Source organism: Trachurus trachurus (genome assembly GCF_905171665.1).
Source record: "Trachurus trachurus genome assembly, chromosome: 22".
Taxonomy (NCBI): domain Eukaryota; kingdom Metazoa; phylum Chordata; class Actinopteri; order Carangiformes; family Carangidae; genus Trachurus; species Trachurus trachurus.
In genome coordinates this window covers 3,135,668-3,161,897 of record NC_139907.1, presented here as the reverse complement: position 1 = coordinate 3,161,897, position 26,230 = coordinate 3,135,668, and the positions used below count along the sequence as shown (strand labels likewise).

Sequence of the window (26,230 nt, the reverse complement as noted above, 5' to 3'; positions counted from 1 at the left end):
TCATAAGATGAGAGTGTAGCTGAGCTAACAGAGATACTGTAACTCTTCTCTCTGTGTTGGACACACACAGACAGGTGAAAGTCACACACCTTTAGCAGTAGCTATGCTAGCTTCACGGCACTACAATTCGCGGGTGTATCACGTCTAGTGTTCTCGCGATATTCGCCATCGCGCTGGTTTTAAAGTGACAGAAGCCTATATTACTCCATTAGCTATTTAAAGCACAGCAAATACACTAAAAACACTACAACTCCCGTTCACTTGTCGACATATTATCAGTGAGAAACTGACAAAGCCTGGAACAAAGAGGGGTTTGAAGTGACGTTCTAGAACAGGGGTATCAAACATGCGGCCCATGGACCAGAACCAGCCCTGCAGAGGGGCCAATCTGGCCCTCAGGATGAATTTGTCAAGTGTGAAAATTTGAAATTGCACATATTTTTATCAAGAAATTTCAGGTGGTTCATAATATGTTTTGTAAAACGATAGTTCAGTAACTGTAAACATCTTATTAATGTACTAAAACAGAGGACATTTTCAATTTTTTAAAATATATTTAAAGGTTATTATGCTATTATTTTACTGGTGCGGCCCACTTGAGATTAAATTGTGCTATTTGTGGGCCCCTGAACTAAACTGAGTTTGACATCCCTGTTCTAGAACGTGAGGAGAGTAAAGTTCTAGAATGAAGAGGTGAAGGTTCCGGAACTGGAAAGTGAGTGGAGTTCTAGAATGTTTGAAGGGTGCAGCGTAGCAACAGTACAGTAACTAAGAGAGGAGTTGTGATGGTGTGTGATAATAAAGTTTCTCAACATCTGAAGATAAAAAAGACAAAAAGAGACAAAAGCAGCAGAAATTTGGTATAAAATACTTTAATAAATAATAGGATTGTTCTAAGAACAAACAAAAAATTCCACTAACAAACCAAGACTTTTACCAAATTTTGTACAAAATAATTACAATGTTCTGCACATTCAGCCCCGTCTCTGGGACTAACACAATGTAAAATTTACTGACAGAATAATGAATTTTGGATTTTTTTTCATGATTTGCATCAGCATCATTAACAAAAAAAAAAACATAAAATATTGAAAACATAAAGTTCATCCACAGAGAGTGACAATATTTGACTTTGTATTTATTCTTTTTTCTTTTTCTTTTTTTCTCACTACGGCTGTGGAGGTAATGCTCAACGTTTCTCTCTTCCTGTGTGTTCTTAGTGCAGAAACAGACTCTTTACAAACACTGGACAACAACCACGACAGTCAGCAACATCAACGACAAAAACAACTTGTTCCCTTCATTAGACCAGGATAGATACACGAGGAGGGGCGGGGCCAAAACAGGCTGAAAACAACGACAAAAACGAACAAAAAAAAAAAACAGGAGACAAACTCATTCACTACACAGAGTTTCCCATTCACACCACACAACCCTTAGTCTATGACGGGGACTCTGTGTCTTTGCTAAAGGGCACTTCAGCAGGCGGTGGACTGGTGGTGGTTTCTACCTCCTGCTGCTCTGTGCAGCGTCCACAGGTGGAGGAGACACCGGCAGCTGGGACTTGAACCTGTTTAATTTGGACCCTGTGACCCGTCAGTGTGTTCTGGAAACATCAGTCAGATACATCAGTGCTGGATCAGGAGCTGCTGCTGCTGCTCATCTCCCTCTGTTGCTGCTTGGATTCTGAACTAACCTGAACTTTCACAGAGATGGGAAGTGAGAATTGTAAAATGTAGCCATATTTCTTATTTATTTAAAGGGACAACGTGGAGTTTCTATTTGGTAATAAAAAAGTCTCACGTTAATGTGGATGAATCTACGTTACCACTTGTTAATGGGCCCATTTTCGATAAATATATCGTTTTGTCTCTTATCGTTATTTTGTTATTATTAGTGGTGGTGGAAATGCTGGGCGAGCCGACCAGCGTTTCTGTACTTTCGGTTTCGTGGCGAGTCATGAGAATAACGCCGCCGAATCACCGTTTATGGTCGGGACTACGACGGTATGTGATCGTCTTCGAACCTCTGACTTTAATTCTTGATGAATGAAAACATGAGTCTGTCTTGCGCCGGTCAAAGAATTTCACGGTGCGCAGAGGCTCATAAATGTAGTGTGAAAACACTTCGCTTTTCCAAAACTCCTCGTTGTCCCTTTAAAGTAAGTAAGTAAAATAAAAAAAAATAAAAAACAGAACAGTCTGTACAGGATTCCAGTTTCCTCCTTAATATTCCATGAATAATTTATCACTATGTGCCACTGAATCAGCCGGAGGGAATGTAAAAATGTTGACGGTGAAAAAAGAAGCATCAATGTGTGACTCTGTAGAAAGTAACAGGAGTGAATCAGGGAGCTCAAGTTATTATTAAGCATTAGCTATACTCTCTGTATGCAGAACATCAGTCACATTGACTTGTGGAAGTGTCACTATGTTAACCTGCATTGTCCCTATCAAATAAACTGAATTAAATTAAATTAAATTAAAAGGAGAAATGAAAATAGAATCTGGACCTGGAACCAGAGGCATGAATTTTCAGTCAGAGGCTAGATTCAACGTCTCGATGTGTACAAATGTGTTGCAACAGAAAGTAAAGCAGGAACATCCCAGCAGGAGGTCGATGACGACCAATGATGCTGCAAGGATGTTCCTCTTCTTCACATCTACTGACACATCAGGTCTGTGCAGGATGCAACATGAAACACAGACCAGGAGAAGATCCACAGTGGATTTCTAACCCAGTTCTGGGATAGTCAACTCAAGATTTAACATGAAAATTAAAGAAAAAATGAAATGGTTTTGACCATTATTAGACGTGGACGTGCATGTGGCTGTAGTTTGGGGTTTGAGTGTTTTATAGAGGAGGTTCCTATTCAGACGTCTCAACAGCTGCAACAAACAAACAACCACGACACATCAAGACAAAATGAGCACGATCCGTTTTCTTTGTCTTTAAACCGACGCTCACGACTCAGCGAGACTCTGGACACAGTCCGAAAAAAATCTGTATAAAACCTGTCAAAGTGTCGACAGACACTAATAAACGGAATGACATCATTAAAAAAAAAGAAAAGAAAAAACAACCACAAAACAATCTTATTTAGAATAACTATGATACAAAGCGTCACTTAAGTTACTAAACTCAAATATACACAGCCATTTGTTCATATTTACATATGTACATCACAAAGAAAATAACTTTTATTGTGGTGTGAAGAGTTGTTACCAGGACATCTTTCCCTTTATATGGATTTAAAATCTGCATAAAGTCTCATAAAGAGGAGGAGGAGGAGGAGAGCGATCAGGGGCTGAAGGCACTTTTCTACCAAATACTGAAAAACCATCATGTGGACTCACAGGAAGTTGTGACAATTATTTTTGAAAGGGCGTCAAATAAGCCTTTAAGCCTCAGCACAGAATGGAAAAGATGTTTTTTTTTGTTTTTATGAATGTAAACAACAACTTGTCATCATGCCGTGGGGTCAAACAGTCGACTCTGAGCTTCCAAACAACTGAAACCAATAGAAAACTTTTTTTTTTTTTTTGATAATGTTTTTTTTTTCTGTATTTAAAAAAAGACTAAAAAGTAGAAAAGGCCCGCGGCTGTGGGCTAAGGCAGACAGGAAGCCGACGCAGCCGACAGCAGAGACGACAGGAAGAAGCGTCCGTCCATCCGTCCATCTGTCCATCTGTCCGTCCCCGTGAAGCAGAACAACGAGAGTTCATCGACAGGAAGTGAAAAGACAAAACTCTTCTTGATTCCAAACAGTGTTACGATCCGACTGATGTTTATCCTCCATCTTTTTTTTTATTCTCTCTCTCTCTTTTGGTTGTTTTCTGTGTTTTTTTTGCCTCCAAGTTAAATAAAGTGTAACAAACAAAAAAAAAATATTAAAGCATCTGTAATCTTCACTTTTGGTGCTTTTTTTTTTTTCTTTTTCTTTTTTTTTAAGAGTTGAAGAGTCAGTGACGTTGAAGACGTTGCAGTTTTTTCTCTCTTTCTCTCTCTCTCTTTGCGTTCACACGTAATGGTCTTTCATGTCCTCGCTGAGCTTGGCGGCGTTCAGGTTTTTACACCGGTTGTCCTTGGGGCTGTACGCCGTCCGGTGCGGGGCCTTCACCGGGCCGCTGCGCGTCGTGCAGATGACGACCGCTCCTCCCTTTCCCATCATCCCCCTGTCCTGCGCCCCCGGTAGGGAGCACTTCTGAGGCGGACACTTGTCCCTCTCCTCGTCCTCCTCCTGCTCCCCCCCCTCCTGCTCCACGTCCTCGTCGCCCTCGGCCCCGTCGCAGCTCCGCAGGTCCGAGGGGCCCATCAGTTTCTTGCATTCGTACTGAATGTCTTTGTCCCGGTTGTCCTTCAGCGCGTTGCTGCGCAGCGGCTCCAGCTTGTTGTTGACCGTCCTGTCCTCGGACCGAGCCGCTCTCTCGCGCTCTTTCTTCCTCTTGCGCGTCCACCACACGCACACGACGATGCAGAAGATCCACAGGACGCTGAAGACCACGCACAGGACCGGGACCAAGTAGCCTGAATGGGGGGGGGGGGGGGTCAGAGTCAGAAGTTAAACGTCAATGAGCTAAGGGGGAAACTTAACAACCAAGAGTAAATACTGCATTAAAAACCATGTGCATCTCTGTGGCAGGAGTAAAACTGTGGAATAGCTTGACAGAGGATCTCAAACAAAGCAAAAACATAACACAATTTAAAAATAGATTAAAACATAGTATAATAGATAGCTATAAACAGGATTGATTGCAACTGTAATACTGTTTAATTATTCATTTATTTTACTTCATTTGTTAATTATTGGATACCTGTTTCTTTCTATGACTCTGAAACCATGAAGAGCTCTAATGGTTTTACTGAAATAATGAAGGGTAGGCATTTTTAAGCAGGATAGCTTCAGCCTGCACCTTTTCGATCTATTTATGAACTAGTTGAACTAATGATGGTATTATGGAAGGTTAGGGTTAGGGTATGTGTGTATGTAAAAGATTGAATAAATTACTACTAATAATAATCCTCCATTTACACTCAATATAATCAAAGATACTCTATAACTATCGAGATATCCCAGCTAGCTACACTTCCTGTCTCCTAAAGTGGGCGTGGTGAACGTGTGTGTGGATTTATAAAAGTTGTAGGTAGAGGAAAGTGAGCTAACATTAAATATTTACACAGCTAACAGTCATATTTAGCATGATGAAAATGATTAAAATAATTAACGTGGCCGTTGGCGAATGTTTGTTTGACGTTGCCTAAGAGATCTGTGCCAGACCTGGCGACAGTGTGTTGTTGAGACAGAGACAGGTCTGAAACAAAGTTCATTTTCTCCTGATTTGCCTAAAATTTGACAATTTTGTGTCAAAATGTTCAGAAGAGATGCGTCTTGTGAAAAATTAGTAATATTATAATTTATATCTCCTTCAGTGACTATAAAGCCAAAGAATCGACCATAATCTGAGCTCAATAGACTCAAGATCTGCTGCTGCTGCTTGTCCCCTAAAAGGGGCGGAGTCATGGGCTGCTGGTCTCCTAAAAGGGGCGGAGTCACGGAGAAACCCACGGGACACTGAGACAGGAAACTGACTCGTAGTGGAGCGTCTTGGTTTTTCTAAACCATCTTTGATAAAAACCCAGCGAGGCTCAGTCTAACTCACCTGCAGGAGCAGATTTGACCAGCGTCTCCACTTTGACCTCCACCACGGCGAGCATGACGGTGCTGTTGTGGCGTTTGGACAGAGCGCTGATGATGGCGCTGGCCGCTTTCTGGATCTGTCCGCGGTCGCTGTCCTTCGATCGCCCGTCCTGCTCAAAGGACTGAAGAGACAGAGAGAGAGAAAGGGAAACAGGAAGTGAGTGGTTTGGCTTCACACTGAATTTCACATTTGAACATTTGAAAATGAACCGTTTGTTTTATTTACATTGGTGGTTGGAGCTCGAAGTTACAGGAGACAGTGAACGTCTCACTACTGTCATGTTTTCGTCATGTCATGTGTCATGTTGTGTTAATGAGAGAAGGAACATGTATTCACGCTTCTTGGTGTTGCGTTCAAGACACAAGAAGCTATTTTCATTAAACACCTTAATCTCAATCTCAATTAGCATTCACTTTACTTTATTCTAACCTTAGAATAAAGTAAAGTGTTAAAGTGTAAAACTTCACTTTAACACTTCACTTTATTCTAAGGTTTAATTTCCCCTCAACTGAGGTAGAAACTTAAAGCTGTTGCATGAAAGGAAACAAACTGGAGAACTAAGATTTAACATCATGGTGATTAAAAAAAGTAAAATTGTTCATGAGCTCTGATGAGAAGATGAATAAAACCAAAAGGAAACGATGTGTAATGAGGTTTGTTTCTCAGGCGACCTCTGACTTCACCTGCATCAGCTGTTTTTCTTTCTTTCTTTTTTTTTTTTAAGGGACTTTTCAAAAAACAGACTGAAAGTTGATTTGGAGGCCTGAACTCTTTCTCTTTGTGCTCTTTAAACAAAGATCCACAGTGGAGGCTCAGACGCTGAAGAGTCTGACAACTCAACAAACGATCTGAGAGTCGCTGGAGGCTACGCAACAAAACACACATTCATCTGTCAGAATAAAAGAGATTCTCCTCCTAACATCTGGCAGGCTGCCCCCCCCTCCCCCCTGCTGAGACCATAGAGGGTGGAGTTAATTACCTCATAAGGTGCTGAGGGGGAGAGCGAGGAGGGGAGGGGGTGAGGAGGGGGATTAGCTGTGTGTGTGAGTGTGTGTGTGTGTGTGTGTGTGTGTGTTAGCTGCTGTTCGGTTCAATTAGGACAAACAATAGAGCAGAGTCCAGCTGTGCTCATTCACACACACACACACACACTCCTCTAAACCCGCCCCCCAGGATGATTGACAGCTCACATCACACCACCAGCAACAGATGCTCGGCTACATTCTTCAACCTCATCACCATCATCATCTTAATAACTAATTATCGTGTTTTAAAAGTCACTATTTGTTGTTTGTTGATGCATCTGATTCATTTTTGACGGATTTGAATCATGCGTTTTTATTTTGTTTTGCATAAAACTTTAAAATCTTTGCAGCTGTTTGTGTTAAATCAACATTAACTCAAACTTATTTTGTTCACTAAGCACTGAAAGAGCACAGATACTGTACTGGTGTAAGAATGTGAAGGACTTTAGGAATCTACAGTGGCCCTGAAGGCTCAAATCAAATCCAGAAACCAACTTCATTAGTTTGACAAAAAAAAAAACTCCCAACACAACAGAAGTGTTTCTGGAGGACGGAATAAAGTGAGGGACCAGGCTAAAGGCTAATGCTAAGCTAACAGTCCATGTGATCAAACAAGGGGGTGGATTGGACTACGAGCCGACGTAGCTAACTCACAGGCGGCCATATTGGGTCGGGCAACTTGCTCTGACTCTGGCTGCAGTAGATGGGTGATCCAGTCATCTGCACTAAAAAAAACTATTCAAAACTCTATGCAATTTTGTCCGTAGGCTATATAGCTATTACTTTAATTATTTGCATAATGCTACTATAATGTTACTTTCATATAAAAGTAAATGAATAAAAACTGGTGATTTTAAGTGTGCAGTATCATAAACTTCTGATGTTCGTAACAAACCAAACTGTTTGAAAATGGGTCAAAAACTGAGCAAGTTCTGGTTGTCTGAGCCAAGATGGCGGCCGTGTGGCGACACCGTGTCATTGGGCAGCAGCAGCGTCAGATGAGTCGCTTTTTTGTGTCCCCGGAAACACTTCCTGTTGTAGTGGGAGCTTTAGCACGTTTGTAGTCTGGGGCCGTTGACTCGCTGTTTTGGTAAGCAACTGGATCCAGGGCGAGAGAGACAGGCCTTTCCGTCAAAATAAAAGCACCAAGCCAATAAAATGCGGTGAAACTCTTTAATTTAAGGAATATAATTTACAAGAAAGTCCCCGAGCCATTAAGTTAACATTTTACTTCTATTGTATTACAAGTTAATGTCTATTTTATAAGTTTTGTATATGTTGGTGAACACTTTTACTTTGGTGAATTTGGTGATTTCTCTTCACCTCTCTGAAGAGCCCGGTGACGCGAGGCTAGCACGTTTGTGTCTTTTCTGAAGCTGCAGTGAGTTGAGCCCTCAGGGCCACCGTAGAAATGAGATATTGAAGGTTTTGAATATTCAATATTGATTTTTTTAAGTTATTTTGGGAAAACGCTCTCTCCTCTCTCCTGGTTTTAAACAATTTCTTCATTTTTCCTCCAACAAACTCGTCTCAGCATCGGCTGAGCGCCCCTCCACCTCCACCACACCCAGAGTCAATGGAGGCGACTCGAGGGCCGATTGCGCTCAGCTCTCAGCTCTCAGCTCGCACGATGGAGGTTTTTCACCCACTCTCTCTCTGAAACCAACGCTGACATTTGTGTGCAACACGAGTCGACAGCGAGTGGGAGTGAGGTTTCCTTTCGGAGCCTTGTTGTGGGGTTTGGGTGGACGTCGGCCTGCTCCACTCCTCTTCCTGTATCTGCTGCTCAAAACAAGGCTGCAAACATCAGAGGAACAAGAGCTAATCCTCTCCATTAAGAGCTTAAAGCCCCAAAGTGACTGATTTCCCCCGAGTCTGGGTGGCCGGGAGCGAGAGAGAGAAGAGAGAAGAGAGAGAGGGAGGAGAGAGAAAAGAGAGCAAAAAAAAAGAGGAAGAGAGACGGCAACAAAGAAAAGAAAAGGGCGAAGGAGAAGAAAGTGGAGGAGGAGAGAAGTAAAGGAGGAGAAAGAGAAACAAGAAGAGGAGACAGAGATCAGCAAGGTGCTCCCTGAGAAAAGCTAAATCTCATCCAGATGTTGAAGCTTCAAACGCCTCTCCCTCCTCGTTCTTCTTTCCCTTTTTTATTATTTTTTTCTTGTTTCTCTATCAAAGCAGCGAGAGAGGAAACAGAGAATAGAAAAAGAAAAAGAAGACGAAGAAGGAGGTTCAGGTTTTACTGGATCCTCTGGAAACGATTTGCAGTGATGAATTAAGTGCGACTTAATAAAGTGGAAGAAGGAAAGAGAGAGAAAGAGAAAGGAGGGAGAGAGGGAGCAGCTCCTGTTGCTGTGATGCATTCGCTGTCAGTTCACCTACATCTCATCTTTATCTCCTAATAAAGTGGTTTAGATCGTGTGTGTTACGGCCTCTCTGATTGGCCAGCGATTGAACCGTCTTATCCTCGCTGACAGGAAGGAGAACGAGACCGTCAAAATAAAATAAAATATGTCCCGTTGAGAGAAGTTAAAGACCCACTAAACCAAAAATGCCCTTTTTGAAATGATTAAAATGTCAATTTAGTGTGTGGGCTCTGCTACAAGGCATTTCAGGAGCAAAATTGCTAATCCACGGCGCCATAACTGAGCATTTTAGACTTGAAAATGCAGTTTCAAAACCAGAGTCTGAAAAAACTGGATTAAATTTTTCAAATTGGAGTCAGTTTTCATGCGTCACGAAAGACACGAGTCATGATGCATTTGCATACTCATGAATATTCATATAATCTGGATTTTTCAATGAGGGAGACATAGTAGACCTGTTTTTAGCCTATTTGGGAGCTTTTTTAAACAACTTTTTTGTGGGAAAGTAATTTTAATCAAAGAAAAAGTCATAGCAGAGCATTTTTACAAAATTTTAAAATGCCTCTTTAGGGGGACTTTAAACGGTATGAATGACCAACCATCCTGTAATGTGTATCAAAGGGAGTAGGGGGGTGTGGGGCAGGTGTGGACAGGTGTGTGCAAGTGTGTGGTCATGTTTATGTGTCGTAATCACCATGGCAACCTCCACGGCGTCACTGTTGGAGTAGGACAGGTCGCAGAGGATGAGCAGCGCTCGCTCGTCGGCCAGCGTCTGAGTCACGGGGAGGTACCTGAGCTCCGAGCAGATGTTCTCCACAGTGGTGCCCTGAGACACACACACACACACACACACACACACACACACACACACACACACACACACACACACACACACACACACACACACACACACACACACACACACACACACACACACACAAAGACACAACACAACACATTAGTATAATCACTTCCTACAGTAATTTTTCCTTGTCAGCCAATCAGAATGAATTAAACTTAATCTGTGACGCCATAAAACTGTAAATAACAGCAACATATCAACTCTAAAGTTAAAGTAAAACCATCAAAATACGACTTTTTGTTATTAAGCATTAATAAATACTGAATTCTTCATTTATAACACATCAATATGTACGTATGTAGTTTATAAATACAGTTAGTGCTTATCAATGATGAGTAAAACATTGTGTGTGTTTATAAACTACATACTAATGAGTATTCATGTGTTATAAATGAAGAATTCATTACTTATTAATGCTTAACTAATGCTTAATAGTGTGAACTTATTATAAAGTGTAACCACCTTTTTTTTTTATACTTCTGTATAAAAACTTACCAGGAGTTTTATTTTTTTTAAAGACACAAATTTATTCACTTGTTTTCTTTCCTCTATGATTCATGGGAGAGAAGAATAAACTCAAATCTTCCTAATGTCACTGTTTTTATGAAGGAGAAGAAGTTGGGCAACAAGGCGATATATCATAGAATAAAACCGACTGCTGTGTGTGTGTGTGTGTGTGTGTGTGTGTGTGTGTGTGTGTGTGTGTGTGTGTGTGTGTGTGTGTGTGTGTGTGTGTGTGTGTGTGTGTGTGTGTGTGTGTGTGTGTGTCTGTTTGTGTGTATGTGTGTGTGTGGTGCAGGACATCTGAGATCATTTTCCTCCCACGCCGGATTGTTAACATTCGATAATTTCAACAATTATCAAACGTTAACAACACAGGGTGGGAATAAAATGATTTCAAATGTTTTGTTATGACACGACGCGTCAACAGGGATGAAAAATAACTCAACGACTGGAAGAAAAAGAAAAAAAAAGAGTTTTTTTTTCCTCTCTGGGTTGATTTTTTAAAACTTTTTCTCCCACTGAGACTTAAACACACACACACACATATACATAAACTCGCTGTCGGAGAAAAAAAACGTCTGTCGCTTTAATTTACGACAGCGCTACACCCTTCAAATTAAAAGTCCTCCTTTGATATTGACGGCTGAAACCACAGGAGTTGATGTGTTGAACGCAGCATCAACTGTGCCACCCATCAGTTTTTATAGCTGCTGCCATTTCAGACTTTTTTCCCCTCTTTTAAATTTCCTTTCTCCTTTCTCCTTTTTCTTTTTTTTTCTTTTTATTGCTGGAGGAGAAGTTAAATTAAAAAACTGTCAAACACATTGATCCTGTTCTCACTCATTCATTTCTCCCAATATCATTATTTTTTTTTTTTGTGTTGTATCCACCACTTTCCGGAGAATGACGCTGGATGTCACTCCATTCCACCGTTACTGTATTGTTGATAGCATAGACTGGTTGATAGACATTGGCCGTGATGACTTTATTTATAATCATCATGTAATTTTACAATACGGACGAGTTTTTAGCTTTATGTAACATTTTCACGTCACTATATCACCGATGCGACTTCTCTGATGTTTATGAAGTCTATAAAACGAATTGTTGACCAAACATTTTAGATTAGCTGGGCTAACCGTTAGCTGTTAGCCGTTAGCAGTGTCAATAAACAATAACTCAATGAACGGCCCATGAAAAAAATATTTTTTCCAGCGGATATCCTAGTTACAACATGACTGAGCTTTGTAAAGTCTATAAAACCAATGAATGGACAAACATATTTCTGTGTGCACGTTTTTGTAATTAGTCATGGTTAGCGTAAATTGGCAGGGCTAACGGTTAGCTACCTGTTTAACTTTAAGTGACTCAATAAACGGTCCATGAAAACATATTTTTTCCAGCGGATATCTGAGTTACAACATGACTGAGCTAACTGGAGTAGTTTCATGTCGTGTCCGACAACGGGAGGGTTTTGACAGCTGACGTGATGTTAGTTTGCTGCTGCTGTTAGCTGTCAGCGGCAGCAAAGCTAACAACTACGACAACCATGACTAATTACAAAAACTTGCACACAGAAATAGTAATGTTTGTTCAATAATTCGTTTTATAGACTTAACAAACATCAGATTTAGTCAAAACGTTTTTGGCAGCCCGGAGCACCCACATTTGGTAGGCTACCTACACCGGTGGCTAGCGCTACCAGTTAGCCGCTAACGCTACCAGTTAGCCGCTAACGCTACCAGTTAGCCGCTCGCTAGAATGCTACTAAAACCGACTTCCGTTGTGGTGTGACGCAATGGATCATGGGAAAATAAAGTGGTGGATAAAATGTCAGAAACGTGAAATAAAAACCGTCCCCTCACCTGCGGCACTTTGTCCTTTTTGAAGATGAGCGTGATGCGGGCGCAGCTGTTGTCTAGGTAACCGCTGTTGGGCTCGCACTGCGTGTGCAGCGGAGTGGGCGGGTCCGGCGTCGAGCACACGCCCCACCGGTGGCACGGTGGCGAGAAGCAGGTGAGGAACTGATGCTCCACGCACTCGTGACCGCCGGGGCAGGAGGACGGAGCAGCGGGGTCCGCGGGGGCAGGAAGGAGAGGAGGAAGAGGAGGAGGAGGAGGAAGAGCCTTCTGGAGGAGACATGGCCGCCGACCGCACCTCACCTGCAGGAGGAAGAAGAAGAGGAGGAAGGAGAGGGTTTAGGATTTACTGCTTCATGTTTTTATGTTTTTAGATCAACTGCACTGCACTGCAAAAACTCAAAATCTTGAGTTAGAATATTAGTCTTATTTCTTGTCAAAATGTCTAATTTCTAGTCAAAACTAATCTCTTTCCACATAAAATAAGACTCATCACCTAAAAATGTACTTGTTTTTGGATCATTTTTACTTGTTTCAAACAAATTTTCACATGAAATAAGTAGAAAAATCTGCCAGTGAAAGAAAGTTTTTTGTGGTTGTAATAAAGAAGAAAAACTTGCTCCACTATCAGATTTTTCTACTTATTTTAAGTGAAAAATCTGCTTGAAAGAAGTAAAAAGTGTCTAAAAACAAGTTCATTTTTAATGTGACAAGTCTTATTTTGAGTATAATGAGATTTGTTTTGACTAGAAATGACATTTTGACTAGAAATAAGACAAATACACTTGGTAAGATTTCTTCTTTAACTTTATATAAATACTGTATCTGACTGATTGAAAATGAGGGCTCGATAATCATAATGATTCTCGAGATTAAATAAAGGTGAAAAAAAAGAGAAAAAAAAGATGTTTCTAGGTTAGAACGAAGCGTCACCTTGGAGCAGTGCACATGTCCGTTCACACACTGGCAGCTGTTACACTCCTCCTCCCAACGGCTGCCATGAGGAAACTGCAGGTCGGCATGACGACACGGCTTCCCGAGCCCGATGACTGAGGAGAGAAGAGGAGACGGATGTGAAGCTGCAGATCCATTTTAGTTTAGTTTATTTCATTTATTAAGGGACGGTGTGCAATGACATTTGCAGAAAATGAAGAGATGGTTGCACCAGATTTAGCTCGCTGCTAATTTCCATCTGCAGTCCCAACAACATACTATAACATATACAAAATGCACAGAAAACACAGAGCACAAACTACTATACAAGGGTGATAGATGAAATGACACACAAATAGACAATAGACAACATATAGACAATACAGAAACACACTTTCAACATCTAAAAAGACCAGGGGCCTCATTTATCAAAAAGGGTGTAAATCCCGGTACGCCATGGTCAGAGTGGGTGTAAATGTACAGTATGCACTTTTTCCCGCCAGGTTTTGGCTTGATAGATCCCAAATTTGGCGGAGAAAAGTGTGTACGCACAAAACGGGGGAAAAAAGGGTGTAAAAAAAGATGTATCCACAATGATAAATGAGGCCCCAGGTCAGGTGCAATACATTAGATAAAGGTGTATCCTATCCTATACGGTCAATGGAAAGAAAAGCCTAAGTCATACATCATACAAAATACAATAAAACATTTTATTTAATTCACAAATTCCTATTTCACAAGATTTTAAAATAATTCCACTCCATTTATTTGATATATTTTGTATATTATATTTCTATCTGTGCGTGAATAAAAAACAACACTCACACTCCTGGCAGCGAGCTCCGGCGTGTCCCGGCGGGCAGACGCAGCGGTAGCCGTTGATCTCGTCCATGCAGGTGGAACCCTCGGCGCACGGAGACGACTGACACTCGTCGATGTCTGAGAGACAAAACACAACCACAGGACAAAAAGTAAGACAAGAGTCGGCAACTGGGATTTTATTTTGAAAGGATCAGGATCTCTCTCTGAGCTCTGAGTGTTTGATTTAAATATCTATCTCCTTCTCTCTACGTGCACAAAAGGCGTTCGCCCCGTTTGGTTTGAGTCTCTCTTCAACTGGACGACGACGCTCGGGACTTTTTTCTCAGGAGATTTCTCCCAGAATGCCGCGGGAGAGCGCACTGACCCGTCTGACGGCTCCACAGCCTCAGAGGTTAAGACCGTCTTCCTAATCTGTCGCCCTGAAACAATCGGCTCATACTCCCCCGGGTCCGCGGCCTTTGACCTTTGACCCCCCCACACGCCTCCTCCTCCTCCCCCTCTCCTCCTCCTCCTCCCCCTCTCCTCCGGTTCCCAGGGACTCACTGATGCGACAGTCCGGTCCGGCGAATCCCGGGGCGCATTCGCAGCGAAACCAGTTCACGCCGTCGACGCAGATCCCTCCGTTGTAACTGCAGAGGAGGAGAAAAAGAGAAAAACAAAAAGAGTCAAGAAAGAGATAGAAATAAAAATCCCTTTCTCAGTTTCTTTCAGTGCAAAGAGACATAGTATATGTGAAATTCCTCCACATGACTTGACGTCTATTGTTGATGCAGATTTGAAAACTTCACATCGTGCAGGTTGAAAGAGATTTACTTAGAAATAGATGCATGAATAGAACTGATGATGGACACTTAAATAAAATGATAATGATGATATTGCTAATGGACAAAAGGTCTTTCACTGTTCTTCTCTGTCTTCACTGAGCTTAAAACTAAGTTATGAAACATTTTGCTGTATATGAATTGTCTATTATTGTGTTTTAGTTGCTTTCTGTTTGTTTTTCCTCATATATAAGTGATATATATGAATATAAGACACTTAAACCACATCTTGAGTATCTGCAGCAGACTGTCATCGTCATCTTTGTGATAATTTCTTTAGAAAGAGTCTGTTATTTGAACTCAAAGGGGAAGTTTCAATGTCACAAATTCACCGACAGAACTTCCTGTTTCTGTGTAAATATTATACTTTATTACAACTGAAACTAAATATATTTTAAAAAATGTAAAAAAAAAAAAAAAAAAAAAAAAAAAATTTAAAGGGAAGGTGACTCATCAGAAGAAACTTCCGAGGAACAATATGAGGAAGGAAACTGGAGACTAATATATGAGCAGAGGTTTTTATTTCTAACTCCAAACTACGGCTGCAGCCGCTCCAGCTGTGTCTGCAAGGCATTATGGGTAAGTGTTAGAGCCATCGAGGTTCAGCAGACTGGAGCTGATCCCTGATCAATGTCCAGACTTCATATGTAAATCCCTGCTGACCACATACTGAGCCCCCACACCCCCCCCCACCACCACCACTACACCAACACCTCCACTCTTCACACTCTCCCCCTCCCCTCCCTCCTTCACTAATCCACCTGTCAGTCATTGTAGAGGAGGGTGAGGAGGGGGGAGGAAGAAGGGGAGGGGAGTGGAGGGGAGGGGTGGGGGGGCTTTTGTCCAGTGTTTTTTAAGAGTCTTTAAGGGCAGACACTACAGGTGAATAGGGTACAAATTAAAACTAACAGATATCACCATGAAACTTCCCATGTTTATCACTCACATTAAGACAAATATTTTTTGTATTACAAGTTTTGTCAATTTTTATGTTTAAATGTGTAAATGAGGCAATATCTGATGAAATATGCGCTAATTTGCATATATTTCCAGAACCGAAATCTGAAAGATGGATAAAGCTGCTTTCAAAATTCTTGTTTTATGTTGTTGACATATTAGAGTCAGAAGTTTTTACAGAGGAGGATTTTGGATATCTCTTTTTATCACTCTGTAAATGAGAAAATACTGTCACCAGCCCTAAAAAAATCAAATTTCTCCATGTTTTTAGGAATAAAACGTTGTATAAATCAGGCTATGAATGATATATCTACAATTCCCTCTGGAAAAACCTTCAGAATATAGAAAGGGATCAAACTGGAAGGTTTGGTGTCTGTAAGTGCTGCTGAAGTGGAGATTTCAGAGTCTGAGTCTGAAAAACTCATTTTGAGAAAACGGCCTTTAAAGACTTGCACTGTAAAATTCCATAGATTGTTAATGTAAATCGTACTTTTCCGATTGGTTGCGGATATGGAGGAGATTACCATTTTTGGAGCCTACATCATTGTTCAGGAGAGAGGGAGCTTTACAATGATACCTGAGATCACATGGGTCAGACTAACTTTTGGTGAATTTAGAGAAAAAAGAGACAAAATGAAGTAAAATAAAAACCTTAATGTGGATTTTCTACCATTTCTTTTGACTTTTCTGAGAGAATACATGTTAAGGAAGAAAAAATCTCAAAATTGATCAGTGCATGTTGTTTTTGCCTGTAGTGTCTCACCTTAAACTAATTTTGTTCGACCAACAGAAGTTTATGAGAATAAAAGAGTGAATTCTCACACACACTGACACACACATACGCATATCCATATATGTTCCCACACACTCCTGATCCACGGTGCAGCGTGGGAAGTGTGTGTGTGTGAGAGAGTCTGTGGGAAACCTGAGGATTCTCAGGTCGAAACAGCTCAGCTCCGGTTGGACCGAGTCCAGAGTGACTCAGGTTTAGATGCAAATTTCACAGCTGACGTTTTTTAAATTAATGAGAGTGAGGCCGAAGATCAAAGCCATCGCTCCCGACAGAGATAAAAAAAAAACTAAAAAAAAAAAAAAGAAAAAAGAAAAAACACACAGCTGGGATGTTGGATTCAGGGCTCGAGTCCAGACCACCGAGTGAAATCAGCTCCCAGGATCAGATAAAAAACCCCAACAACAATCGATCAATTGATGAAGTGTCATCGGGTGAAACTCGGCTGTTTGAACCTTCATCAACACGTAAAGGAAAAACTGGAGGGAACAAGAAACGAAGCGGTTTTGAACTGAAGGTATAAAGTTAAGAGCCTTACCATGGATGAGGGTTACAGTCGTCAACATCTGAAGAAACAAAAAGGGAGGAGGTCGATCAGTTTCAGTTTCAGAGATTTTTCCAAAACAAAGAAACTGCAACTTCATTATTACAGAAAATACAGAATGATTCCTTCTGATCCACCAGCAAATATTTGCTGTTTTTTTTGTAAAAAATAGATCTTTATTTTATTTAATCTAAAGTATTTTAGTATGTTAATTATTATTTACACTGCAAAAATTCAAAATCTTACCAAGAATATTTGTCTTATTTCTAGTCAAAATGTCATTTCTACATTCTAACAAATTCAACAAATCTAAATATACTTAAAATAAGTATCATCACATTTAAAAAGTACTGTAGCTTGTTTTTAGACACTATTTTCATTTTTCAAGCAAATTTTCCACTTTAAATAAGTAGAAAAATCTGACAGTGGAGCAAGTTTTTCTTTCTAATTACAAGCACAAAAAACTTCCTTTCACTGGCAGATTTTTCTACTTATTTCAAGTGAAAATTAGTTTGAAACAAGTGAAAACTGTGTAAAAACAAGTTCATCTTTAGGTGATGAGTCTTATTTTAAGTGGAAAGAGATTTGAGTTGAGTTTGACTAGAAATGAGACATTTTGACAAGAAATAAAACAAATATTCTTGGAAATATTTTGAGTTTTTGCAGTGTATTGTTACAATAGTACTGAGACCTGAGTGCTGCATCTTGTTCCTCATGTTTCATGGTGTGAATAACAATTAGGATCGATCTATGTATCTATAGAAGTCAGTTCTCAGGCTGCAAAGCATCATGGGTATGTCAGCTGTATGTTGTCGTATGTTCAGTTTTTATTATTATCATTATTATTAACTGAGCACATTTTAGTTGTATAAATGTATGATTCAGTTTTGCATTTACCTTTATGAGTTTATTATGTAACTGTTATCTATGTGATGGTGCGTTTATGTCACATTGAATTTACGGTTTTTATCAGTTTCCAGGCAGGAAGATTTAATTAATTTAATAGATAAAGTGTTAAAGTGTTCATCCTTTCATATGAACCTGTGTGAACACGGTAACGTACTCTGAGCGCAGGTGGCTCCTTCCCAGCCGTCCTTGCAGATGCAGGTGAACCTGTCGCCACCGCCGACGCACGTCCCGCCGTTCTCACACGGACCCGAGTCACATGTGCTGTTCTTGGCTACGAAAGGAAAAAAAAAAAACATTAAAAAAAAAATCAGTTTTTATGAAAATATTCTTCCGATGAGCAGAGATGCGTTCGTCGTCTCGTTGTCTGACAGGATAATATCACATCACGCCATCGCGCTGTCATTACCGCCGCGCTCATAACTGTGTAATTGCAGAGCAGAAGCTGCTTGCTGACCTGTGTTGCAGGTGCTGCCACCCCAGCCCGAGGGGCAGCTGCACAGGAAGGAGTCTCCGTGGTCGTAACACGTCCCGCCGTTACTGCAGGTACTGGAGTCGCACTGGCTCTCACCTGCACCGAGGCATCATGGGATAAAGTAAAGAAAAGAAAAGAGAAAAAAGAGAAGGAGAAGATTTCAAATGCTTGACTCGGTGCCAGTGTTAAGTAGCGATTAGTTCGGCTACAAATCAAAGTTCAGAGACGCCGTGAGAGGTGAGAACAAGCCTGCACAGCCGCCAGTGAAGGCATCATACCTCAGATAGAAAGTTAAGAGTTCTGAGGTAAAAAAAAACTATAAGACCTGACATGTTGGACCAGAGGGAGGGAGGGAGGAGACGGGAGAAGATGCCACTTATCATCACAGCGTCATGGTCTTTGCTTTGTCATTGCTGAAGCTTTTCCAGCTTTTTTTATAATTAACCTTTTTGTATAATGAATGACTTTTCTCTTTTGATGCCTTCAAGCCTGATGCTACATGATTCTGATTCACATTATAATAATTGTAATGTATATAATTACATATACGTCATAAATGCACGCAAGAGGAAAGGTCAAGCGTTGATTCTCAGAAGTGCAGATTCAGACATTTAAAGGGATAGTTCAACATTTTGGCAAATTGGGCCATTGCCATAATCCCTATAGTCATAGCAGTAGGTTCGTTACCTTTATTTGTCAGGGCTTTCTCAGGGCTATGCTATGGAGGCTAAGGGAATTTCTTGGTTTTTCTCATCAAACTCATCAAATACACAACCCAACAACTCCAAAAGGCTGTCGTGGACGTGGACAAGTTGTGAGCTGCACAATCACCACGCTATGAGATAATAATGGAACGTTACGAAACGGAGCCGTTTTCGAGGTAAATACAGGGTAAATACAGAGTCTGCTTGCTGAAAAACTGTCCCTGAACGCAACGCGCATCAGCGGTTTTGCATGAATTTACCTCTAAAACAGCTCAGTCTCGTAACGTTCCATTATTATCTCATAGCGTGGTGATTGTGCAGCTCACAACTTGTCCACGACAGCCTTTTGGAGTTGTTGGGTTGTGTATTTGATGAGTTTGATGAGGAAAACCAAGAAATTCCATGAGCCTCCATAGCATAGCCCTGAGCAGCTCGCGGCTCTGCTCCTCCGTTCTAAAAACAGCTTGCACCGACAATTAAAGGTAACGAACCTACTGCTATGACTATAGGGATTATGGCAATGGGCCAATTTGCCAAAATGTTGAACTATCCCTTTAACATACACATGTGAATACGTGCTCAAATCACTATCCCCTCTTGTTTCTTCATATAATTGAAGTTGATTAAATTAATATCTATCTATCCATGTGGACGTACGTGAGTGGCAGGTCTTTCCCTTCCAGTTGTCCACACAGTTGCAGTAGAAGTCGTTGAGCAGGTCGACGCAGCGGCCTCCGTTCTGACAGGGGTTCCTGCTGCACTCGTTCACATCTGGAACAACCAAGAAGTCAGTCAGCAAAACAGTTAACAGGTCAATAAAGGTTTATTGATTCTATATCGGTTCTGTTATCACATGGACGATGTGCAGGAGGCAGGAGAGTAAGAGTCAGGTTCATGTTGAAGCTGCAGTAATGATTCAAGGGTTGTGTAAATCTGATTTTTATTGAATAGTGTAAGTAATTTGGTCTCAAAATAGTTTATTATTGTTGTTAATTCTTTCTTTTAGGGTTTTTTTTTTCCTTTTTTATTTTTGTCATATTTTTCCCAGTCTAAATCAAAGTCAGTGAAGTTACCATGTATGGTTTTTACCCTCCGAAGGTAATTCTGTTTTCTAAAATGTGTATTAAAGGGACAACGAGGAGTTTTGGAAAATCGAAGCATTTTCACGCTACATTTATTCTTAATTCTTTGACCGGCGCAAGACAGACTCGTGTTTTCATTCATCAAGAATTAAAGTCAGAGGTTGGAAGACGATCACATACCGTCGTAGTCCCGACCATAAACGGCGATTCGGCGGCGTTATTCTCATGACTCGCCACAAAACCGAAAGTAAAGAAACGCTGGTCGGCTCGACCAGCATTTCCACCACCACTAATAATAACAAGATAACGATAGAGACAAAACGATATATTTATCGAAAATGGGCCCATTAACAAGTGGTAACGTAGATTCATCCACATTAATATGAGACTTTTTTATAACCAAATAGAAACTCCTCATTGTCCCTTTAAAACATATATTTAATAAAAATTTGAATACATAAAAATGTGTTAAAAGATGCAAAAAATAATTTTCCTTAACTCAAATACTCAGATTAAACTTGAATGGCTTGTTTTATTTGACATAAAAAGGTCATGTGTAATATAAACCACAGCATCGTCTGCATATGCGCTGACTGAGCCGCTCCTCTCTCTAAACAAACCCTCCATTGTTTTGTCTGGCTCTGGATTCCCAGACTGCTGATCCTCTCTCAGGACATGTGACTCATGAGGTCTGTGGTGTACCTGCTGCTGCTGCTGCTGCTGCTGCTGCTGCTGCTGCTGCTGCTGCTGCTGCTTTAAACACACTCACCAGCGTCACACAGGCTGCCCTCCCATCCGTCTGGACAGAAGCACTGGAACGAGTTGATGCCATCGATGCAAGTGCCTCCGTTCTTACAGGGCGATGACGCACAGTCGTTAATGTCTGAAAGGACGAAGCCAGGGAGAGATATTTATTTATAAATAATAGATGCTGAGTCATGGATGATTTTCTTTGGGTTTGAGATGCTCAATTTTTCCAAAAGCATAAAAATCCCCCCAAAAATCAAATCTTCTCGTCTTTTTCTGCTTTTTTTCTTCGTGTTTACATACGATGTTGAGAGTCGGAGGGAAAAGGGGCTTGTTTGTTTGAGTTTAAAGAACAAAAACTCACTCAAAAAACAGAAACTGCACAGTAATGGGATGTGAGCAGACACAATCATCTCTGTTTCCTGCTCCGAGTTTCCTTCTTCTGTGAGTGAGTGCGTGTGTGTGCGATTTGTTTTTTTTCCCGTCTGCTCTAAACTAATCTAAGACAGTGATGATTAGTGAAACAGGAGTGTGAATTACGGTAAGAATCATGTGGTTCCCAGTGATGGTAACTGATGATAAATATAGTCTGAGTGTGTGTGTGTGTGTGTGGGTGTGTGTGTTGTGTGTGTGTGTGTCGGGGCTAATCATGACTCACTCTCGTGGCAGTAGGTGCCAGTGAATCCCGGCTCACAGGAGCAGCTGAAGTTCCCGGCGGGCAGGCTGATGCAGCGGCCGTGTGGCCCGCACACATTGGACGAGATGTGCCACACCCGCTTTTGGGTGTCGTTGGTTGCCACGGCGACGGTGCAGCTGTCAATCACTTGAGGCGAAAAGAGAAAAGAGACGATGATGAGCAAAGGGCGGGCGGAGGGTAGGAAGTTTACAGTATGTGTGTGTGAGGCATGAACTTGTGTGAGAGTGACTGAGGTTAAAGGGTAATTGCAGTTTTTTTTACAATCTCGACCTTATTTCTAGCATAAAATACGAACATTTCCTCACCCAGATAACTTTGGTGTCATTACAAGTCGTTCAGATGAAATGAGCTGCAGCCGAGAGTACGTATAATGTGAGTCTACAGGGCAGCGCAATGCAGCCTCTAAATAACACATTATCTGCTGCGAAACTAGTTCATTCACCAATATTTAGTTCTGATAGGCTAGTGCTATTCCCCTCTGAGTCCGGGGTTAGCTGTTATCAACATCCGGGGTCTGTAGGTTGACCTACTGACCTCTGACCTGGATGATGTCATCTCTGAGCGCTGCCCGGCTCATTCTGATAATAATGATTCCACTTCGGCATTCAGGTCCATTTTAAGCGCAACTAGCTGGATCGTATTCGTATTTTATGCTAGAAATAAGGTCCAGATTGTAAAAAACCCTTTAAAAACTGATGTGGTGGTGCGTTCAGGTGCTGCGTTTACCTTGACACTGGTTGGTTTTGCAGTGGTCTTTGAGCTCGGAGCAGGTTTTGCCCTCGTAGTCGTCGGGGCAGCTGCAGTAGAAGTCTCCCTTCAGGCTGTGGCACTGGGCCTTGTTGTGACACGGGTTCGGGCTGCACGGGTCGTTCTGCACCTTCAAAGGTCAAACACACACACGGGTTGAAAACATGAGCTGAAATATAAGTGTCACTCTTCTTTTTTTTCTTTTTTTACAGTGCATGAACATCTGGATGTGTCCTCACCTCGCAGGTCGTCCCGGCGAAGCCCTGGGGACACTCACACATGAAGCCGTCCAGCAGCGCGTGGCAGCGGCCTCCGTTCCTACACGGGCCGCTGGAGCAGCGGTTCCTCTGGATCTCACAGTGACGGCCCACGAAGCCCGGCTGGCACACACACTGGTAACCTCTGGACGCCTCCTGCCACCACACACACACACACACACAGTCATCAACGAGTCAACATGAGCTGAACTGAGCTGACAAAGCGTTCTCACTTGTTACAGAGGAAATGTCCAACAAACACTCAAACACTCACAGGGTTCCTACAGGTTTCTTCAAGTTAAATTCAAGTCATTTTAAGACCATTATATCAAAAATTAATACCTATTTCTCAGCCCTACCGGCAAAGAAAAATGAAATCCTTGAATATGAAGAACATTTGGTCAAAAATAAAATATCTTATCTGCCTTTCTTATCAGTTTAACCCCCTAATTTTATTGGATAAAGTATTTCTGGTTATATAAACACTACATGAAATTGATTGTGTATTCCTCTTTCATATTGCCATTATTGGTAACCGTTTTATAAAAGCAATATATCTCTCCAGTCCGTGGTATATGCTCAATATACCTCATTATTCGCGTCGGACCGAAGAACGCCTGTTAGCCGTGGTGTAATGATCAAATACCACGGCCTGTCGTGATATATTGCTTAAATCCATTACACTGGGTGGTAACTTGTTTGGAAACAGCCTGCAGCTTCTTCTTTTCTGTCCTGACAGGCTCTTTGATCAGCAGCAGTAAATCCTGCTCCATGACCTCATCGCTGAGTCATGTTAAGTTTTTTTTTAAATGATTTAACAAAGAGCTCTGTGTGTTTAAGATCATCTGCAGCTTCTCACCTTGCAGGTGCCTCCGTTCTGACACTGTCCATGGCAGCTGTTCACATCTGGAAAAGACATTTAAAGATCTGTTAAGACTTTTTTTCCCCCCCTCGGATCGACACATTGGTGCTGAAAACATGCAGCTACTGCAGAGAAGAGGCAGAACAACCAACATGCTGCACGGAGGAGGAAACGCTGAGAAGAACGTGCAGAGGAACCAGCGTGAAGGTTTTGAAGGTGAAGGTTTTAGAAGAGTTAAACCAGGAGGAGAGAAGAGGAGGAGGAGGAGGAGGAGGATGGAGATCTGAAGCTCCACCAGCATCGTGTGTTTTCCACTTTATTCTGTTAAGCTAAAACTGTTGTCGTGGGTTTTTTTGAGAAACATCTTCGGTAACACTTTACTTGAATAGGTATTCATAAGATTGACATAACACTGTCATAAACATCAATGAATACTGATGACAGCTGTCGTTAAGTGTCATTCAGTAAGTTATGTCACTTTTGATGCAAAGTTGACATTGTTTGAGATGTTTTTGTTCTGACAACTTGATATAAAGACAATTTAAACTGTCATAGCAGACCTGATTGCCAAACTTTAAAAATTATGTCAAGTTCTCATAACAAGGACATCTCAAACAATGTCAACTTTGCATCAAAAGTGACATAACTTACCGAATGACACTTAACAACAGCTGTCATAAGTATTCATTGATGTTTATGACAGCTGTTATGTCATGGTTACGACAGTTTTATGTCAATCTTATGAACACCTATTCAAGTAAAGTGTTACCACATCTTCTCTTGTTAAAGATTCAGATCTGAATTCGGACAGAAAACACCACGAGGACGTTGGAGCTTTACAGAGAAGAGCTGAGCTAGCAGATGCTGGTGGGACAGGATGAAGTGTCCGACTAGCTGGACGGACGGACGGCAGGTGGAGGAGACAGGACTTTAGCGGACGTTACTGACGAAGCTACAGGTGGGAAAAAAAGAAAAAGAAAAAGGGGCGGAGACTAAAGAACGAAACGAAGTGTCGGACTGATACTGACTGATGTCACAGTTCTTTCCCACCCATCCAGGAAAGCAGGCACAGTGATATCCACCAATCAAGTTTTTGCAAGAGTAAGCATTGTGGCAAGGCCTGATCCCCGCACACTCAAACACGTCTGTGAAAACATGGACGAGAGAGAGAGAGAGACAAAGAGAGAGACATAGAGAGAGAGAGAGAGTGAGTGAGAAGCTGAGAAGCTGCTCAGGAACCCGTCACCAAGCGCAGCTTCAACCTCCAACATCAAAACCATCAGATTATTATTCTACGACTCCCCGAGTGTTGAAACTCGGACGGACAGTGAATGCGTCGTGAAGCAGCTTCATCCACCGCTTTACTGAAACGACTTTAAAGGAATACAGTAGTTCAACATTTTGGCAAATTGGCCCATTGCCATAATCCCTATAGTTTTAGCAGGTGCAAGCTATTTTTTAGAACGGCGGAGCAGAGCCGTGAGCTGCTCAGAGCTACGCTACGGAGGCTCATGGGATTTCTTGGTTTCCCTCATCAAACTCATCAAATACACAATCCAACAACTCCACAACGCTCTGGTGGACAAGTTGTGACCTGCACATTCACCACGCTATGAGATAATAACACAACGTTACCAGACAGATTTTTAGAGGGAAATACAGTGACGGCTTGATGAAAAACTGTCCCTGAAGGCAACGTGCATCAGCGGTTTTGCATGAATTTCCCTCTAAAACAACTCTGTGTGGTAACGTTGTGTTATTATCTCATAGCGTGGTGAATGTGCAGGTCACAACTTGTCCACCAGAGCGTTGTGGAGTTGTTGGATTGTGTATTTGATGAGTTTGATGAGGGAAACCAAAGAAATCCCATAATGAGCCTCCGTAGCGTAGCTCTGAGCAGCTCACGGCTCTGCTCCGCCATTCTAAAAATAGCTTGCACCAACAATTAAAGGTAACGAACCTACTGCTATGACTATAGGGATTATGGCAATGGGCCAATTTGCTAAAAATGTTGAACTATCCCTTTAACAACAACGGCTGCTGCAGAAGAAGAAGAAGAACTCAACTCTTTGCTTTGCAACCATGAGATCAGCGCTGGTGATGATGTCACTTCCTTGTTTGTATGATGCTCTATTATTGCACTTCCTCATCTATTTCTGTCCCTGCACTTTGTGATTGTGTTGACTGAGTTTCCCTTTTCCTTATAAATAAAGTTTGATTTGAATTTGGTTTTCATTTACTACACTTTCCTCCACTCTTCTTCTTCATCATTGAGTTAAATAATCTTCAGCAGTATTTTATTGTTTATTTTTTCATCTATTTTATTGACTAATTTGCATATTTAACCCTTTGTGCGCTGCAGCCCTGCTCCCTGCTCCCGTCTCGACTGGACGACTGGAACATATAAATAAAAATCGCCAGAACATTTACAGGGTGCAGGAGAAGAAGGTTTCCTTTCTGCCACAGCTTTCCATCGGCCCCCACCCTGTCCTCCTCCCCCACCTCCCCCCTCCCTCAGGGTTAATGTCTCTCTATTGCATTCCCTGAAGGCCGACCTGGGGCATTCCAAGTGGTCAG

At 41.6% G+C, this 26,230-nt stretch overlaps 1 protein-coding gene across 1 annotated transcript in view; it reads right to left on the bottom strand.

Annotated features, from left to right (window-relative positions):
* Positions 1–2,161: 2,161 nt before the first annotated feature.
* The window catches only part of LOC311006101 (protein jagged-2-like), a 65,518-nt gene continuing 41,449 nt past the window's right edge, over positions 2,162–26,230 (bottom strand). The window contains exons 10-26 of the mRNA XM_083998773.1: positions 24,682–24,798; positions 23,651–23,697; positions 22,774–22,947; positions 22,514–22,664; positions 21,749–21,913; positions 21,113–21,226; positions 19,919–20,032; positions 18,540–18,653; positions 18,240–18,356; positions 17,171–17,198; positions 14,608–14,693; positions 14,068–14,181; positions 13,243–13,358; positions 12,316–12,612; positions 9,779–9,910; positions 5,661–5,820; positions 2,162–4,527 (exon numbers count right to left, since the gene is read on the bottom strand). Of these exons, the coding sequence (XP_083854899.1) occupies positions 4,019–4,527; positions 5,661–5,820; positions 9,779–9,910; positions 12,316–12,612; positions 13,243–13,358; positions 14,068–14,181; positions 14,608–14,693; positions 17,171–17,198; positions 18,240–18,356; positions 18,540–18,653; positions 19,919–20,032; positions 21,113–21,226; positions 21,749–21,913; positions 22,514–22,664; positions 22,774–22,947; positions 23,651–23,697; positions 24,682–24,798 (2,555 nt within the window). The 3' untranslated portion in view covers positions 2,162–4,018. The remainder of the gene's footprint in view (positions 4,528–5,660; positions 5,821–9,778; positions 9,911–12,315; positions 12,613–13,242; positions 13,359–14,067; positions 14,182–14,607; positions 14,694–17,170; positions 17,199–18,239; positions 18,357–18,539; positions 18,654–19,918; positions 20,033–21,112; positions 21,227–21,748; positions 21,914–22,513; positions 22,665–22,773; positions 22,948–23,650; positions 23,698–24,681; positions 24,799–26,230) is intronic.